The sequence below is a fragment of the Adelges cooleyi genome, unplaced genomic scaffold (genome assembly GCF_023614345.1).
Source record: "Adelges cooleyi isolate 19-005CV unplaced genomic scaffold, UGA_ACOO_1.1 ACOO_flye_CR_arks_rails_tigmint_CR_PRNA_30, whole genome shotgun sequence".
Lineage (NCBI taxonomy): Eukaryota > Metazoa > Arthropoda > Insecta > Hemiptera > Adelgidae > Adelges > Adelges cooleyi.
The window spans coordinates 2,111,522-2,133,408 of record NW_026095971.1 but is presented as its reverse complement, the minus strand read 5'-3'; the positions used below and the strand labels follow the sequence as shown (position 1 = coordinate 2,133,408).

Here is a 21,887-nt window from a genome sequence, read left to right as displayed (position 1 = left end):
AAGTAAATACTAAACTACAAAGAATGCTATCGTATAAAATATATAAAAAAAAAACATTAATTCAAAAAAATATATGTTAAATAAACACCAATTTTCAACTTATTATACTATATAAATTGATATTATTTTTTTAAAGCATTTTTTTTCTTTTGTAGTATTCTTTTAGGGATTCAATATCCCTCGAGTAGGTATTTATCCGTTGGAGTGAAAAATATTAAAGCGCGAAAATAAATTATTTATAAACATTCTTATTTGAAACCTAAAGACTGCTGGTAAATGTATTTTTAAACTCTACTTGTTATTCCACACAAATGGGACGGGTCGTGTTAATCTTCACTGTTTTTTATTCCAAGTCAATTGTAATATCATCTCTTTATCTCATTCCGCAAACCTCCATGCCGCCCTGAATTATCTCTCCCCAATTTTTCTCTAATTTGACGTCTTTTACAAGTAACGAACGTTTTGAGTTTGAAGTCAACATGTTTTTAACGTTTGCTTACCCGCTTGCCCAGTCCAAAACTGTACTGCGGTGAGGCTCGACGGCCCAAGCCGAAGCTATAGAACGTAGGCGAAGCCCGCTTGCCCAGTCCAAACTCGTACTGTTTGGAGACCGCTCGTTTTCCCAATCCAAATCCGTACTGCTTGGAAGCTCGTTTGCCCAGTCCAAACTGGTATTGACGGTACAGCCGTTTACCCAGCCCGAATCCGTATTGTTTGTGCGCGCGCTTCACTCCATAGTCGTATGTTGCCTGCAGCGGGTCGGCCACCAAGTAATTATCCGCCAATGACGGCTGCAACATAGACTGGCGACCACTGGCACCGACCTCGGCAATGGCCCTCATCACGTCAGCCTGTTGTTGCTGTTGATCCTGGGCCTTTGGTCCGGGTTTTTCTTGGTTGCCAGTAGCTGCGGCCGAACAAGCCATCACCATCCCGAACACCGCAAACAACATAGCACAGTTCAACATTTCCACCTGCAAATTAAAATTCATAACCAACATTTTTCTTAAATGGACGGACTGAAGAATATTTAAATAAATTGATTAACTTGATCTAAAATAAATGCAATTTATTATTATGATGTACATTATAATATTCTGGGTGTACCCAAATATCTACAAAAACAACCGTATATCTTAAAATATCGCTAACAAATGTTCTATCTCAAGAACCTTTTTGTTTCTCAACAGGAACTTTTTGGTTTTTTATTTTTCATAACTATATTACAATTTTATTGACAAAAAGTGAATAGCTCATTATACATTGTGACATTTTTGATTTAATGACATAAAAATTAATAATTGATTCGGTGAAAGTATGAAATTAATGTAATCAAACCTTAAAAATGCTTTCTTGAACAACTGTGTAATGTCGATATAGTACCTTTAGTTTCCAAGCCCGCTATGTGTTAATTGATGCTTATAATTAAACAACATTGAGTTATATTGAGAAATACTTTTTATAAAAAAAAAAGTTAACTAAACAAGAAGTAAGAACTACGTTGTTTTTATTGGTTTTGTTCCTCTGGCCTGATTTACTCGAAAAGTATCTATATCGGTTAGTAATTGCATGCGGTTTCATAGAAATATTTTCCTTAGAAGAAAAAAAAATACTTTTGTATTTTCAATTTTATTAGTAAACAATAAAAAAAATAACACTAACAGAACGATATGCTCATAAACGATAAATTAAACAATTTATATACTCCAAATAAATTATTCTCAGAAAACTTATTTATTTTATTTATATACCTATAGAAATGTGTTATTTTTTTTTCGTAGGCAAATTATTGTTGCAAAATAAAAGTATCGTGTTAAGTGTCGAATTGTGTTATTGCCAATAAATTATAATGAAACGAGTTATAGCTAAAATGAGCATAAAATAATTATCAAAATGGCCATTGGGCCATTAGATTGCTTTAGTTTCTTCTGTTTTTTCTTATTTATTTATTTAATTGTCATATTGATTGATGATGAAACTATTATGTAGCATTGAAATTTAATACTTTCTAACATACGTCATAGATTCGTCTTATTTATGTATTTCAACGTTAAACTAATTATTAACATAAGGTTGAGTTAGGTATAGTAAAATGAATTACAAAAACACGGGTTTACTATAGAGAAAGACACTGGACGCAGTAAATAATTATTTATAACTGATTGCGACTTTCACCTGTGCGGAAAACTTTAAATAACTTATTATTTTTACATTTGTTGTACACATTTATTTGTCTTATGCCTTATTATCATATTATTGTAGAGGTTGCGAACTATATAGTATAACGTGTTGAACAATATTCTACTTTGTCAAAGTCGCTACAATATAAAATATCCTACAGGTTGGTTTATTATGGATGTTGCGCAATGTATTAAATCTGTAGGCCGTGTCAGACGGAAATCTACATGAGTAGATTGCGGCCAGATATTTGTAATACACCAAAAACATATTACTACTATTACAATGCAATACCTACCATTAGTTGAACTCATATTTTTTTTTGACATCGAACAATATTCAAATATGTTTTTTCTTTAAATATCTTATATGAAAAAATTAATTAAATGTTTTAAAAAAAATGTTCATATTATGATAGGGTCTAAATTAGTGTTAATAAAAGTATTTTTATCGAAAAAGAATACCCTAGAACAATTACAAACTAAAATGGCTGAATTTTTTCTGAAAACTCGCAGTAGCACTAAATGTAGTCGTCATTTTTTTACAGTTTTAATCGATATTGATTTCGATATATTTTAGAATCATATTGAAAATCAATAATTTAGTCATTATTAATTCTAAACCTGACATTTAAAAACAATTAACTATAAATATACAATACTTTTGAATAACAAGAACTACAACAAGTGTCTGTGAAATTGACTTACAGTTATGGATATTTATCTTGGTCATCTTTTCAGAATTAAACATGAAACGATGTACATAAGTTACACGACAGTAGATGTTTTCTATTATACACCGTATCACAAAATATGCGTATTTATGTAGCCATGTGTATTTAGTAACTGTATTTTAAACTGGAGAAAGACAAAACTTATTTAATTATTTTTTTTAACTTTTTTAAGTAAAAAACTAGGGAGAAAACAATATTTTTATTACTTTGTCAACTTGTAATTATTATTATTATTTTTTTTTTTTTTTAGACGAACGCGGGTAGTTTGTAACACCACTTTTTAAGTATTTCATTTGAAGATCCTTTCGAGGAAAACACCATTACCGCACAAAGTTTAAATGACCCTAATATTATCATAAAGCAAAACGCATTTATTATTATTCCGCCCATAATCCGTTTTCAACGCTACACGATATATTATTATACCCGTTGTCGTTGTAGATGGGGCGAAGAGATTTGGTACATATATTTTTATCAGCACACTAAAACGTCTCATACTGGGATAAAAAAATAAAATCCTCGGCGAGAATTTATAATCATTGCCGCTATATAGTAACAACATAACCAAATGGTGCGGAGAGCTTCCAGTTCAAAACGTACGTGAATCGACAATGTCACATTGTCAAAAACATATTTTATCAGTGAGAGCATAAAAATATAGATAAATAAAAACAGAAAACCATATTCTCAGAAAATAATTTTAAAAATGTCCATTACCCACTTACATATACATACAGGATTTATTAAGGGTATGTATAAGCTAAAGTGTTTTCAAAAAAAAAAAAAACTACAAAATTCTAATTGGTTTAAGAGAAATGAAGTGTCTTATCCTTAATAAACCATCCTGAACAACATTAGCTATACATTTCATGGACAAGAAAATCATATTCAATGTAAAAACATTTTCTGACTGTCAACATTGTACAGGCACACCAATGACTCAACCTAAAGCTAGTCGTTGTGCTACTGTTGATCACGCGTTAGGTACTTGTTGAACAGCAATCATTATTATTATTGGGACGTTTTGAGATGTAAATTCTGTTTTGAAATAGCAATGGAAATAAAATGAACATTTTTGGTTTCTTTAGAACAAAGCGTAAATATTATTGTACTATGTTCCTACCGGAAACATAACAAGGTTATTTTTATATAGCTTCCGTTTGCGATTTAGCCGTTTAACCCACGTTCGGAATTCGGGTCTATGACGCAGATCTTCCCGGGATGTTATAACTCTGTCGGTGGCTGTTGACGCAATAAGGCAAAAACCGGCGACAGGTGGATAAACAATAGCCACGAGCTGATATTATGTCAACTGTTTTTTCAGTTCATCGGTAGTGTTTCACAAGCTCAAAGCGTGTACATAGTACACTAGAACTCCTTGAGTTTTCCTTGAAACTTATACTCTAAATCCAGCGGTAGGTATTTCAGTATACCGAAATAATAGAGGTCATTAAAATTTAAATTCGTATAATTAATGATTTTTTTTTTTTATGTTTACCTGCTGTTGGTTTTTGTCTAAAATTATAAAATATTATAATTTTTATTTTATTTTCATATTTTTTAAAGACAAAACAATCGGGATTTCAAACGTAAGCTCAGTAATTATTCTGGTAATTTCGTTTACTCGGTAATTGCCGGTGGTGAATACCGGTAACAATAATTTTAGATACAGTGTAACCGCTTTTCGCGTAAAAGGTGATCCACGGCCGTATATATTTATGCAACATTGACGCCTCGCCTTATGTCATCCAAAACCAATTACATTACAAATAATGCACGATGGGTCATCGACTGCCGTAAGGCATTAACCTCGCTGCTTTTTTTTTTAACCCGCAAACTCATAATAGCAATACAAAATAGCGAGAAAACCCGCAAAAATATTAATTTTGGTTTTTTTTTTTTTTAATAGATTTGTTTGTGTTGTTCGGCGAAAGCGGAAAACGCGTCAGCAACTGTATACACAACTACAATATTATGTATACAAGAAATTATTATCGACAGCCACCGGAGAAGACAATCAAGTTTCATTAGATCTTTATTGTCGAGACCACCGGCACCGTGGCGATACATTTATTCGAGGAAAACGGTCCCCCTGGAATGACCTAACCGTTACCCTGTACGACTCGGCGGAACGAATGAAAAGTCAGGGATAGGCGGAGGAGACCGCGGGTGAAGGCGTTTCAAATGAACTCTGCCACGATTGTTGACCTCGTCTGAGAAAATTAATTACTTATTTTGTATTGGCCGCCATCGCCGCGGTCTCGGGTGCACATAGAGCGACGCTATTTGCGTTTTAGGGCGCAAGAGAAGAGGGTAAAAAAAAAAAAAACAAAAAAAATTAGAAGTTACGGTTTATATTTCCCGACGTCGGCGGTGGCGCCTAAACGGGAAACGAGTGTTGTGGTTTCTTGGACTCGCTTTTGGTTTTTTTTTTGTTTTCGCCAGACCGGCAGCGATAAATGAGGTGCCGTAAAAAAAAACCACCCACCACTCCGACGAGTTATTTCTACTTGCGTCACGTGGAAGGATAAACTCCAGAACAACTGTAGCAAATATTGTACGAAATTACACGCAGCAGTATTACCGTCGCGTAGTTATGGCATGACAAACGAGAAAAATATAGACCGAAATAATAACAACAGCCCTATGTACGTTATACATATCTATCTTACCGTATAACAACACACGAGCCTTATAACACGGCGTACGATTTAATCCTGACCTCTGTGTCTAGCAGCAGCTACTTTATAAAGTTATTTTTTAAGCGACGGAAACTGATTTTCTTACCTTTTGGGCTTTGGCATATATATATATATATATAATAATGTTGTATGATACACACTTGAAAAACGCGCAAACAAATTCAACACCCGCAAAGCGCTATAGCAATGCTCGCATTGACAGAACTACGAAAACGATATGTTTTTCCTGTAATCATTTCTGTGGTCATTAAACTTTGGAAAACAATCATGTCAGAACCTTTTGAAATTTATGATTTACTTTCTTTAAAATGGCGTAGCGTTTTATTTTCACAGTCCGTGAGTATTACTATAGCTTCCCTAAAGAGGAAGCTACGGTTGCCTGGAAGTTTTTCTATAAATATCGGGATGGAGGTAAGACCGTATGGCGTGTTCTTATCGAAAGTAAAACAACTTAGCATTCTGTCCGTGGATATGTGTATGTGTTCATCAAATTTCTATGGCCTTCGATAGCGACTTTGTGGTTCCAGTTTTTATTTTTATTTTACCAGTATGTTTGATCGGTTGTTTATAGATGAACTAAATAACATTTGATGGTGATTGGGTGTTTAGGTTTCATTTTTATAGGAATATTATTCTCACGAAATATTGAATGTAGATATCTGTAATTTGCACAGCTCATATAGTTGGCTGACCTCGACATGTGTTAAAAATGTCGGCTCTCTAGCTCAATAATTATAAAAGTTTTAGCTATTTTCGATGTTATCAGTCGAACTTACATTCAATTTTAGACCTTGATGGGAGATTTTTTTGTTGGTTATATTACAATATAAGTACATAAGTATAAGTATATGGATTATAATATTGCATTTTTACCGACCGCAACCAATTTAAAAGTCTAAAAGGTCCAAAACTGTGACCTCGATCTGTCTTTTAAAAAAAGCTTCAACGATCACAATAAAATATATCCGTAGGTCATTCAAATCTAATCCTCGATCGATATTTCGTTTGACTACCAAAATAAATTTTCAGTGAGAGTTCAACCATCAACATATTATACAGGCATATGCTATATGTACGAATCGATTCGCTACTTTGTTGTGATCAACGGCAATCTTTAACTTTCGCAACAATTAATCACAAAAGTAATATTATTACAACCACCGAATTGCATAACTCTCAAGGACCTTTGGCGGCACCTGTGGCTAGGTCGTAACAGTCATTTTTCAACGATACTTTTGGTAAAACACGCAATCCTACACGGTACAACGGCTTTGTTAGCCAAGGACGATTATCTGCGTTTTTGTTCGTTTGAGGGAGTAGTGTGGAATTCTGAAATATGAAATAAATACCCCTATGTACCCCATTAACTGTAGGGTGCTGGCTGCACCAGTTGGAGTAAAAAAAAAAATAGCTGTTCTACACCGTCTTAGAAGAGCGCGTAGAATTTGATTACACGACGTCAAAGAATATGGTCTGTTGTGTAGGCCGTCAGATAAACCGCGGTGTGGCCATGTGTCTATGTTCTGTGTAGTGATAGGATATAAACGTCAAACGGTTTTTAGTTCGGCCAAATTTTTCCGCTCGGCTTGTCCCGAAATCAGACGTTTTTAATTCCCTTTACTCAATGCGTCTCAGCCTTGATCACTCGGTCGGGGTTTATAATATTTATATATTATCAACTGTATACATATCTGCGTTGCTTCTATTAATGTGTCAAAAGATTGCTATAGTTTGCTTTGATCAAGTGTGACGATATGAGATTAACACAATTTAGCCGAAACGTCATCAGAATCGATAAAAACGCACTTGGAAAATAATAATACATCAAACCGTACGGGACGCTTTACCGGTGTTGGTTTTATTCAAACAATAACGAAAAAGTTAAAAAGAGAAAAAATTTAGAAACTTTGGAATGCTTAAAAAAAACATAAACAAAAATGTCTTAAAAAAAATTTACAAAATTGCATTTCTTTCCAATAAAATAAACGGATCACTTTAAGTTGATCACTCTGTATGTACTTTTTTGACAGAAGTTTTATTATTTAATCAGGATTCAATCAAATGAAATCCAAAAATCCGGAGTTTAGTCACATCTCTAATTAGTTGTTGTCAATTTTAATTATCCAAAACAAATTATTAATTTGTTATTATTATTATAAATAATATGTCTATGTATAACAAGAATGAAGTTCTTAGAACATTTTGATCTAGGTAGAGATTTTAACAAATAGTCATTTCTTATTCATTTTTTTAATTTAGGTAATTTCAATTGATATACCGAATAATAAAAAACGTTAAAAGTATTAAATAAGTTACAAAAAGTACTATTAAAAGGCATTTTAAAAAATAACGAATGATGGTCAATTAATTGTCGAATTCGCGCGGGATAAAAACCTGCGTTCGAGTGTAAAAATAATATAACTTACTCTAAATTCGTACACATGATGAATTTGAATGTAATATGTACGTTATAAAATAATGTCGGCTGCACATGTAAATTATTGTCGTTCATAAACAAGGATTTACAGTTTAAATAACGGTGGTTGAGCCTCGGGGCTGTCTTTTTTTAAAAACGTATTATCTTTGTCATTCCTATACGTTGGGGTTCTGGTTTATTTTTTTTTTTTTCTTTTGCAAGCAACTTAATTTATAGGCACGCTAGTAGGTTATATTTGCTTATAAATACATTAGAAATACCTTCAATACAATATCTATGTTTTATATAATCTATTAGTTGAGTCGTTCTAGTGAACTGAAACTTACTTTGACTTATACGTTCCAACAACAATAATTATCTTATTAAATAGTTTCATCGTAAGTCATAATATACTAGTTGTAATCAAACTCGAGAATTTTTTTTTTCTTCCAATAGGTACAATTTTTAGGAGTAAGAATGATACTGGCTTCTAAGGATAATAATGACGTTAACCATAATCACGAATAATAAAAATTCGTTGATATTGAATATGGGTTGGATAATTTGAATGAAGTAAAAAGTATATTTGTCGAAAACAATACACATACAGTACACACTGTCTGGAAAAATGACTACTAATAATGGTCTGTACAAAACCGCTGTGTGTATCATTAAATAATTATGTATTCAACCGTACCCCGGGCGCAAGTTTCAACAAATATTGGAAAACTTTATAATTAATATAAACATCAAATGCTTCATACGCTATATAGTGTGGAAATCATCCGAGATCTATTTTTTTGGCAATAATTATTATTCATAAATAAACTATGGTCGTGAAAACTGTTATAACCAACGTTTTAGGCCAACCAACGGCCTTTAATCTACATACAAACGAACTCGACAAACACTGACTGAGACGGGAGATTCTTTATGACGTGACGATGTCTGTAATAATTTTACTGTTTCTTTATTTATTATTTAGTTTAGTCTTCTGCTCTAGCTTAGGGCACAATTCGTGGCGGGCTAAAGTTAAACGAGAAATTGAAATATTAATCTTGTGAAAAACGTTTAATGCGAGATTTTATGATTTAGGCGGTCTGCTAGCACCGCCTTTTTTCAGTGGACATAAAACCCGCGCGCAAAACCTCAAATATTTTATACCGAAAGTTTAACGGCCAAATAGAAAATTCAAGGAAATAACAAAAATATGCACTGCAGATATCTTTATTGCGAGTCACGTATAGTCGCAAACATTTTGAGTTATAATAAAACGTATACAACTCGATCACAGACGGATCGAGATAAAACGGAATAACTCTATAAGGTGCTAAAAATTTAAACGAAAATCGTGTAGTGCGCCACAAACCATTGTAAGTATCCACTATTAATGAACATCAGCTATGGTATGGGCTAACATGGACGGTTCAGAGTTTTGAACTGGATGTATCGAACCAATTAATTACAATCGTTTGTCGGATAGAGGTCGGGTACAATCGAACCGGCTTAAGTGTTTTACAAGCGTCAAAGATCTAACTTCATCTTCAACTGATCGACGATATTAAAACTTTGCCGACGATTAAACGGACATAGCGTACTCCTTGACGGTGTTGTAAGCGCTGATAAATGTATTTTTGTAAACGGACGTCGAAAGTTTGACGAGGAATCTAGAGATAAACATCATGCCAATACTGAATACATAATGGCATATAGACTATGCCACGTTAATACGAATTATGTAAGATAAGCGGAACTGTTCTTTCGATACAAAATCGATGTAATAATAACTATTGTTATATTTTCGACCAAATCTGAAACAAATGCTTCAGATCTGCCGAGAGCCGCAGCGCCGTTAATTATCAGTACACAGTTATTGCAGTAGTAGGGTTTTTTAAATAATATAATTTAAAACGCATTTTTAAGCGCATATATTGGAGACATGGCCTAATACCGTTGTGATACATCACCAACAACTTTGTTCGCTTCATTTGCATAAAATAATAAACGTTTTCATCGCTTAACGTCATAATTAAACGGGACGTGTTTTGTATAAAATCTTTTTAAATATTATTTTCAACCAAAAACAATTAATTTAAAAGCGAACCTACGGTTTCTCTTATCAGCGGGGGTCGTTGTACGTTTTAAATTAAATCAACTTAGAACATCGAGAAAATCACAAAATACTCTGTATAAATAATAAATTAGGATAAGGCATAATTATAAGCGTTTTCCTTAAAGTAGGTACTTGTACTTAACTGAAAAGAAAGCTTTAACATAGATTATTCGTTTAAATAAAGCAAATGTTAATGTTTTATAGATAATAAATAATATTTTATGACAAAACATTGTCCTGCTGGTTCTAGTCTTAAAATACCAGTAATCTTGTACATTTTTTAATATATACAAATTAATTAAAAAATGTCTCATTTGACGTTGTTACCGATTTATTATAGGTATATGATAACCGTGAAATCTATAGGTAAACGGTGGCCTAGCTATACATATTATCGCCATCAGTAATGTCTCTTTTGGCATTTTTCTGTGGCAAATTACTTAATAAAAATGTACACTGGAAAATGTAAACTATATTACTAGTACTATGAACAGTATAGCATATTTTTCCATCGCGTTCTACAAATACTTGGTTAAGATGTGTGACGTAATTTTTTTAAGTAGGGAAGAAACAAATGCCCAATAATAGTAAATGAAAAGATAAAACTACCTTATTGATCTGCATAAAAAATAGTAAATCGCATTTTTTTTTTTCCAGTAGTAACATATTTAACAATTTGAAAAATATATATTCCATTATATCCTTTATTATTGTCAATTAGAGCCGAGACTCAGTGTAAATAAAATGCTCTTGTTTTTTTAGATATAAGAAACTATGGTATTTTTCGATTAAATCAGTTTGATATTAATAAAATGGAAATAATTTAATACCGTCGCATGACTGTCAAAGAGTTAAAGAGCTATTTTTATTAAAATAGCTTTGAACGAACTTGACGTATTATAAAAAAGGTTATAAAATGTAAAAAGCCATACAAATTAATTGTTAAGCCAGACGGTTAGAGGTATTTTATACACCTGGATTTCTTTAATTTTTTACAACAGTAGAAAGCTAAATACTTAAAGGTTAAAAGAATATAACTTGACATTTTTTCCCCCTTCGAACGAAATTTTCGGATTCCCCTGACCGATTTTTTTTTATCAGCTTCTCTATCCATTAGGTATATCGTTTTTTATTGGTAGAAATAATTGTTAACACGCAGCACAAACGCAAATGCAATTTTTTGATAAAATAATTAAACGATTTTAATTTTGTCATACGCTGTTAATGTAGAATAAGATTGTATAAAACACAACATCATTTTAGCTTTTATCTATAACAAATCAACATTACATTTGCCTAATTTTATCAAAATTACCTCAACTGCCTTTACATTCAATTCTATATTTGCCTATAAAAGAAAATTACTAAAGAAGTTAAATAGTAATTTTTAAATTAAGAAAAACCTAGAGACAATACTTGCGGAGTAAATTATTATAAAGTTAAATTACTTAACTTAGTTAAGTTAAAACTTTTTTAATTTATTAATAACAACAAAAAAAAGAGTCCAATTTCCAATGTTTTGTCCAATTCGATATGTTATAAAGTACATTTTTTTAAAGTAGTCATATAACCTAATTTTAACGTTTTTCTTCTAAAGATATTTAATTTTCTAATGTTTAATGATTTATTAAAAAAAAGGAAAATAAAAAGAGTGAACTATCTATAGGCTTAAATGAGTGAATTAGATATAAAAAAATAAGGAAACGTAAATGCGACTTTTTAAATAGGAAGATAATGTTTGGTCGTAATCCAATTCTTTTAAATATTAGATGATTATACAATTTAAATCAAAAACTTAAAATGTTCGTTTTTTTTTTGTTAATTGTTTACATTTACCCTACAATATCAGTTGTAACAAAACAATGATAATATTAATTTACTTTTAAAAATAATATCATCTTTCCAATACTTATTCACTGGTTAAACTTTATAAATTAAGGTCAGTTTGTTGATATTTATTAAAATGTACTTTTGATGCACTAAAAATCAATTTTTAATTTGTACCATTTATTCATATTTTAGTATAGTTAACTACGTCAATCGTTAATTTTCTTTAGTGAATAAATCTATTAATATTTTGTCTTTTTATTTACGTGAATTCATCTAAGCGTAATATATATAAAGTTTGCATTATACTTTGAGCCAATACTTTTTCTCGTTTAATCTACCGGATAAACCACAATATTGGTTTCGGTGACATTCATACACAATAGTCCCTCGACATGTTAACTCTTGAAAATCCTCGGTGAACATTCAAATCTGACAGCCATGAATAACTCATGTATAATGCGACATTTGCCGCATAATGGGTTATCTTTGAAATGATTACAATATTCATACAACATATTACTTATACAGAAAAACATGAACCGAGTAGTAACATAAGAGCCAAACCAATAATAATATATAGCTATTTTTCCAACAGAAAGAGTAGATGAATTTTTTCATATAGGATAGCATCTCTAATTTCATTAAGTAATTACTCAACAATGGTCTGCAATTACATATAGACACTTATCTATTCGATTGAGCTTTTTTTATATTTAAAAAAAAATTATAATAGTAATAACAATTATTCGTACATAAATACTATTTGTGTACTATTGATTGGGTACACCGTACAACAGCTGCAGTAATGACCATTATTATGATATTTTATAAATTATAATCTCTATTTCAAAAATACGCATTGTTACCACGGACCACTTAAAACACTCTAGATTGACAAATAACTCCATAAATAAAATTTAATTAAGGTCATATAATATAAAAAACATTTATTTTTTAACTAATGTACAAGCTTTTAACAAGTTGTCAAATATTCCAACAATTGTCTACAGCATAGATAATAGAATTGTTAGGAAGTTTTAGATAAAATTGTTTGTTATCTAATAGTTATTAACACTGGTTTATTACAGACTCTGATAGCGGTTTAGTGTTGGGTAGGTGATATAGGTCGTTTTGAGAGTGTCCATTTATCTCTATTATGCAAGGGAAAAAGTAAATAGAACAATATTTGTTTACCTATTTTGGTTTTTATCCAGTTTTGGATAACTGTAAAGTGAGCTGAACGTATCAATTCATGGATATCATGTATACATAAATATTAATGTCCCCATTGGGACTATAACATAATCGAAGAATAATTTTTTGACATCCACAAGGGTTATGTTGAATAAAATCCTCTTTTTGATATGTCATACATTGTTTATTATTGCAATGTCTTTTATAAGCATGGTTTTTTCTACTGAATATGTAATAGCCACTAAAACATTATTTTTTCAAACAACTGTGTTGTAGTCTATGTATTAGATTAGCACAAGGATACTTCCTTTACCTACAAAAAGAATCAAAAGTAATATTTTATAAATATAAAAATGTATGCATGTATGTATGTTCCAGTATAAGTGGAACACCTGGAGCATATTATTTCATACAAATAGGTAAAAAAAATAATCAAAATTAATCGATATTAGTGTCAAATCCATATTTTTAAATAAATACCTAGGCAACGTCAGGTAACTCAGCTAGTATCATCTTGAGTATTTAATTTTATATTTATATTCACAGGTGTGGACAAAGGTTCTAATTTCATGATATGTAAATGATAAAAATTGTCAAGTGCAAAGCTGTTATATTATTTACAACAGCGCACCCGCCACCCGCTGGAAAGTTAGAGTACAAATTCATAAAACCTAAACGATTTAACATAACTCGTAAATAATAAGTTTCTTTTGAGTAATCAATAAAAGCAAAATAAATTGATGAATGACAGAAACTGTCACCCCTTCTCGCCCTAGCATGACAGAAATCTATATAGTACAAATTAAAATGTTTATTCCAAGGCGGGCGGACTTGGCCAAAACAGGCCTACCCTGTTTATAAGTGTTATGTAAAAAAAATAGTATTGTCCAATTTTATGGACTATTATGTCAATTTTTTTTTTTTGTAAAAGCCGGTCGACAGACGCCGGGTCAGCTTATATTACTATGTAGAAAGAACAAATAATTTAGTATATTATTATGTTTTTTTACAACAATTTAAATCTTTTAAGATAGTGACTGGATCATAGTTAACCAATATGCAATCACTATGTGTGTATGAAATTGTGACACAGTTATATGGGTAGTAAAAATGTCTCCATAAAATAACAAAACTGTAAACCGTCGTTATACTCGGCCAAGGCTACTATTTGTTTTATCTACTATACATCGGTCATATATATTTAATCTTCAATAATATAGACACTTCGTTTAGTAATAATATACAATATTTACATTTTTAATGGCCAACCACGTATAAAACAGAAAATTACATCAGTTTGTTATAAAATTGCAATTAATTGTGATCCACACTGTATATAATATGGTTACATTTACAAAAAGCCATTAGAGTAATTTATGTTACTATGGCTATACATTTTTTAGAACTGTTGATAAAACACAATACTTTATATTAGCTTAAAAGGTTGATTTCCAAGAATTATTTAGTCTGCGTATATAGATAAGTTTACTTGCAAACAAAATAAAGCCGGAATATTGTCACAAAATGGTGTAACAATATCTTCTAAGCAACCTATTTAGAAATACACCTTATTGCACGACGCAGCTAAAGTACAAAATATTTGGTAAATCGCATTAATGTGCAATCAACAGTAAAACAATATATCAATAGGTGCCGGTTCTTAATTTAAAGGGCGTGTAGAGTGTGTCAACGGGGTTTGTGTTACATTTTGTGGAACAATTTGATTGAGACTTTCGTATACGCGTCATAGCGTTCCCCGGAGACGGCATGTCTATACAACGTTAGGATATTGCCTCGAAATCAGTATCTATATCCTTTTTTCTGTCATTTAATTTTAATTATTTTTTACTGTCGCCGTCAACAAACATGGCGTTCAGAAAACTGTCGTCTTCGCGTGCGCTCTTTTTTTCTCACTTTATTGTAAGCGAATAAAACCTTTACTGTTCACGGTATTCACATTATACTGCCGCGGTCGGCTAACTTGTTAGAAGTAACTACATTTAAAATAAATCTAAATTATTATTTGTAGTATATGTATTTTTTTTTTTGCACAAAACAAATACCTACTGTTTAACGTCACTTGGTCGCCGCCAAGCGTGCGAACCTTACTGTAAAACACAGGTCGGGCTAGTGAAAAATGTATAAAATGTCATTTTTTTTTTTGGATAAGAAGGAGGGGCTCTGTACAATACACCGCTCTCGGGGAGCCCAAAAATATCATAACAAATCGTTCATAATTCTCGGGCGAATACTGCGTGCCATGTCGGTCGTTAGGACAAGATCATTAATTACACGACGAAAGAAAATGTTTCTCCTGGAAGAATAATCAAAATTGTCTCAAACGATAACGGTCAAAGATAACGTTTATAACTTGTCTGTAAAACAAAAACAAATACTTAATTTTAATTTAGAAACAACTACCGGAGTTGTTTTATAAAGCCCTTGCAGAATAACAGTATCATACCAATTTAAAATTTAAATAAAAACACGAATAATATTTATGAATATTGAATAATAATAGTAATAGTAATAGCGGTATATGAAACAAGTAAAAAAGAACCAACCAATCCCCAGACCCAAACGATAGTTAAATTGTTGGATCTACATTTCGATGAGTCATTTTATTTATTTATATTGCTTTATCTATATATATACCTATATTAATACTTATTACCGTTAAAACGTATACTTCAATTCAAAATATACAAATATATATTAAAGAAGAACGCCTGATCAATAGGCTGAGGAAAATTAATGTTCCATTAACATTACATAGCAATCTAGTAATCCAGAACTATATAATTTTAATTAAACCGGCTTGTATTTTTCGACATCGAGTGAGTGAATATTATAGATAACCGACATGACAGGTGCGTTGAAAAAAATACGAATGAAATAAAAACGCTATACTTGAATGATTTTACACAACCAACGCAAGTATATTGCATGGAAATCAAATGGAAGTTATTGGAGAGGAAACATATTATTTGAAGTTCATGTTTTCACTGTAGAACGCATACCTTAGGTGTCACGACGAAGCGGTGCCCTGAGATTACAAAGCCCACTCAGTGTGTACATAGAAAAAGGCGTTTAATGAAAATAAAAAGATTTATAACCAGGCAGACTTATGTCTTGTGTATTATACGGTAGTGGTAGATATATATATATATATGTATATTTATTTATTTGTTTTACCTTATTATTTAACCAGTTTAAAATATCCAGATTTTTAATGAAACCTCTCACGGCGGTACCCGACCGGAATCGGGCAGATCCAATAAATATCGAGACAGATTTATGTTTGCAATTTCCTAACAAGACAAACTCAATAATTTTCTACACGCCTACGAGTGAATTAAAGTGGCTCGCAAGTAATTTCCATGGATCCCATCGACATGTATCAAACGTCTCCATTGCCTTCAACGTCCGTAATTAATAGCCGTCTGCCGCCTAAACATTATTAAAAACAGTACCTCCTCCTTCTTCTTTTTTTTTTACCCGCCCTCACTTTCCGATTTTCCCCCGTCTGGAATCGATGACCCGACAAAATAACAATATATATTATAAACACTAGAATCATTTATGACGGCAAGTATAAATCAAAAACGTGCGCGTTCTGGTATATCCGACCCGGAAACGTTAACAACACTGTCGGCCGAGTTTATAATAATAATAATAATAATACATTAGGAGTTACCACATAATATAATTTTTAACAATAATAATATTGTTGAAAAAAAAAAATAAATGTTTTCGGTTGAGAAGGTCTCTGGAATTACGCAACCGCACGCGTGTGTCACGGCTAGTGTTGAAATTCTTTATCTGTCAAGTCGTATATCCCATAAACTTACAAACGTCAATGTTGTTTTTCGTCGCCAGAGACACTACAGCGTTTGATATTGGATTTTGTGCCATACACGAGTTCGTTTCTTTTGTATTATCAGTACGTTGTATTTTTCATTATCCTGACTCTTACCGCTTACGAAATACTTATGAATGTAAAATGTCCTAAGCGAATTAAACTCCGTTCAGTTTTACGAGGAAAACTTTGTCTCGAAGATCACCAAAGTCCGATAACAGTGGTGGTTGCAAGAGAACGGAGATGTGGAGACTATACTCACTATATAATAATATTACTAAAGTTTTTTGCCAGTTCAAAATTGCAAAAACTTATCATAAACAATTTTCAACAATTAAAAATTATCCCCTATGTGTCCCACGCGGTAATTTAGAGTTATAAACATTTCCTTAAGGTGTAGATTTTAGGCGTTGAAAATGGTGTATCAACAATTTTTAACAAGTCACGTAGATAGTTTTTTGTACCTCGCATAAATTGCCCAGGGGACTATATTTTTAAATTTAGCTCTGTTTTATGTTTAATGAGCTAACGTAAATTATAGTTCGTGTTTTAAACACTTTTTATAAAAAAGTTAATAGCTTTGTCACAACTCATTACTCATTATAAAGTGGAATACCCAACTGTAATTTTTCGTCGAAAGCAATACGTGTTATTCTCTTAATTACCCTTCATTTATACTAAATGATTTTATAAGTCTGTTAAAATACCAATTAACGACTATCTAATACATAATTGATAAGTTTGTTGTCATGCATTTTGTTTTCTTCTTATTTTTTGGCTTTAACCGTATAAATGAGTTCGTCTATCAATTACAAGAGTACTTAATTATTAACTATAATGTGAATCATTTTTATATAGATTCTTAGATGATCACTGATCTCGAATAAACATACTTAAGATGGTTTGTAATCAAAAATAATTTATAAATTGAAGGTACCTTTGTCGGAATATCAACGACTTAAGGGATCTATCAACTATAAAGTTGTTAAACCCCCTAGCTCAGCTTCTATAATTCCTGCTGGTTAATCCTATTTAAAAACTAATTACAACTTATATATTATCTATTATTTACTCAGACGTTAATCAAACTGTGTAACAATTAATATTTAGTATTTATCACAATATAATATAATATATAAGTCTAAATTGGTGTTTTTCTGTATTGTTGCTTATAAATGATAATTTATTTAACGGATATCAGGCATGAATCTATAACATTTCAAGATAAAATGTGTTGGCCAATAAATTGTATACATCTTAATGAAATATTCGGTTCGATACAATATAAGATTATTGGTATAGCGGTGCCCGTATTAAGACAAAACGGACGACGCGACATGTTGTTTTTCTGGGTTACTTATATGATATAACTAGATAATATCATATAAGTGGTATATACTGTATGTGTAAAATATACATTGTCCGCAAAAAATAACGACCGTGTTGCGTTTACAGATGATAAAATCTCTTGTTGACAACGTGGGTTTATTATAGATAAATACCGCGGCGTTGTCGACATAAACGGTTAATAGTGTTTTGAAATAAATATTCAATAGCCGACGCCAGGCCTGGTACAAAGCCAGACGGGCATGAGAAACAGGTAAACAGTTGGGTCGCCAAAGCGGAACGCGCATTATCTACCAGAAAAGTAAGTAAAAATAAATAAAAATGCCGGTAATTGGTTAAAAGGTTAAGAAAAAAGCACAGGTGACATTTATAGCATAAAAAACGGTTTTATGACAAAGGGGAGATTATATATAAATATAATTGGAACGGGGATGAAAGCAGGGCTTGAAGGAGTATCGTCGCATGGGGTTGGAATGAATTTTTCCTCAGGCCGCATGTGCTGTGTCCGTTTTGTTAGCGCTGATCATTTTTATTCTTCTGGGAACACGGTCCCTAAGTAATCCGAGTGCAATATTTGCCAATATTGGTTTTTAACCTTCTCGGGTTGCCAACCGCCGCACGGGCGAATCCCATTTATAAGACGTCGGATAAGGCTACATATTCTTGGGTTACATCACCGTTGCGGTTTTATTAACGAAAATAATACAATATATCAACAACATATATATGCTATGCCCGTTAATGTAAATCTAGTGTTATCCAGTGTATCGGATGTGTGCCAATAACACAACATTGAACTCGTCAAAGCTGCTCAACAGAGATTTTCTACACTTATTTGAGTAATCAATAATATGTTAAAATTCGATAACACGACTAGAATATGAAGTATGACCTGTTTGAATCGTCCACTAATGTCGGTAAAAAAGTATAAATGTTCACAAAATGATAAAAAGTACGCTTATACAGTATACCTCGTCCACTATGCTGATTTCTTCTTTATAATAATATATTCAATTTCTAATGTCCACAATTAATATATGAATTGTATAAAAAAGTTATAATATGGCACCTTAATTTGATTACACTATTAATTTCAATTAGGTAATTAGGTATAGTATCTAATACTAATCCCATCAAAGATTACAGAAATAATTAATTCTAAGTGTAGGGAAGTTTACAATTTTTTATCAAATTTCTCAATTTCAGATTTTTTTTAAAAGACTGCTAGTAGGGCGATATGGTTAAATCTCCAAACATTTTTATAGCCACAAGACTGTTGTTAATAATTATTTTTAATAAACTTTTAGTAAATAATTTTATATCTTCTCCACGGTATAACCTTTTATGCGATTAAAAACTTTTTTTTTGGTACTGTTACAATATCAGTTTAGGTGTGCTATTCGCTTGTATGATTCCTTTTAGTATTTTGTTTTAGAACTTTTTCCAATAACATTTTAGATTAAAGAAGCTTTGAGATTGAAAAAACTGCCACGCTTGCATAAACTCCTTTTTTAACAACACAATCAAACTCAAATTTATTAGTTTTAATGATTTATTGTCAATTAAAACACAAATTAAAACTTATTACAAAACAATAAAATTATTTTTAAAAATTGTTATAGAATTTAACTGTTAATAAATGTAAATGTATTTATTAGTTAATTTGATAATGTCATTTCAATTATTATCTATTGTTCTCTGTATTAGTTGATTTCACAGTGAACGGATGTTAAAACTGCACACATTTCTTCGTAATAAGTAATCTTTAAATATAATTATTTAATAATATGTAATATTTTCGATATTCGATGCTTTTAATTTCTAACACTCTTCCTTGGATGTTATCGTAGTAATAACATGTTATTTTATTATTTAATCAACAGTATATTTACATAATTGAGAATTTGCAATCATTATCAATGTCGGTCACGCATTATAATAATTTATTCAATGAATTATTATTATTATAACTTTCCAGCTTCCTTATGCAAACTATACACATTGTCAAAGCCGCTCGAAGAAGTAAACACTAATATATTGTTTAATACTACTTAATATTAGTAGTCTAAAAGTATCTATAACATAGATAAAACATTATGTAAGTATTAGAATTTAAAATTTTAAAATTATTTAAAAGTTTAGTAATAATTATATTATGTACAATATTTATTCCATTATTACATTACTTAAAAAATATATTTTATACAGTTATTTTAAAAAAAATCTTGGGAGAGCTGGCCAAAAAGTATTGTTACTATTAGATATTTTAGTTTATTATGTACCGCAGCAGATTTTTACGGTAAGCGTAAGCCTAAAGATTATAATTATATATTATAAATATAAGTCGAATAATAAAGAAGTTATTCAAAGAAAGAATAAGGAAAAAAAAATTATACAATTGGTATAATAATGCTTAGATAGATAAATAAATCACGATGAAACTTCAATTGACAATGTAAGATATTTGCGGTGTATATTTTATCATGTAAATTCATTAGTTTACTGTAACGATTGCACATTAATGTTCTTGTAATGTTTTCTATACAGAATCAATAATAATAAATATACGATTAATAATACAAATTATTTATTTAATGTCTTAATAAGAAAGACAATTGGTTACGCTGATCAAAAATATTATGATGTCAGTGAGAGAAAACGAAAATAAGTGTGGTTAGAAGTGTATACAAATGGAGACAGGTATATTATTTACAAGCACAACTTTTTGACAAGCAAGAATGAACTGGACATTCATTAAGCCATACGCGTTTCCCGCCGGAATAGTCGTAAAAATTTTTGGAAAGACACTTTACAGTTTAAAGGAATTTATGAGTAGCATTACGTCATGAAGGAGGATAATGGAGGGTCATTCTGAAAGTAAAGTTAAGAGTATCTATACTACATGCAGATACATCAAGTTACAAGATATATAAGGATATAATGATATATGGTATATATAAGGATAGTCAAATTAATTTGTTAGGTAGGCACTTACTTACTGGGGAACCACGGAGATTTATTTATGAGAAATGTTAAATATTGATAAATGTTGCCAGTAAAACGATTAAGGCCAGATATTATAAAACTACTAAAAAACGTTTGGCAAAAACATATTATTAAGACTATATTATCATCATATATCACAAGGAGATAATAGATCGGAAATAATCATATAATTATCAGGACATATCCATGTATTGATGTATTGAAGTGTGGATACTCTTAACTTATTATTTATTTAGTAATAATATTTAGTTTAACCATGATTTTTTCTTGTTTAATAAAAAAACAATGTACGTAGAAATTACCATTTACAAATTGTTTATAAATTAACCCACTTAAGTGCTCACATATTTAAAAAAAAAAATTGTTATTTGAAGTTTGAACCCGTAGATGTTTGGAATCGCTAACCTTACTATATTTGTCCTTATGCTTATGCTTTATATTAAGCATTTACAAAGCCAAAGGGAAGAACCCAATTAATTATTATTCTTTAATTGAATAATGCGCATTGC

General features: G+C 31.0%; 1 protein-coding gene across 1 annotated transcript in view; it reads right to left on the bottom strand.

Annotated features, from left to right (window-relative positions):
• Positions 1-21,887, bottom strand: part of LOC126838899 (allatostatins) — a 30,735-nt gene that overhangs the window by 1,712 nt on the left and 7,136 nt on the right. Inside the window, exon 2 of the mRNA XM_050573679.1 lies at positions 501-974. Coding sequence (XP_050429636.1) covers positions 501-968 — 468 coding nt within the window. The 5' untranslated portion in view covers positions 969-974. The remainder of the gene's footprint in view (positions 1-500; positions 975-21,887) is intronic.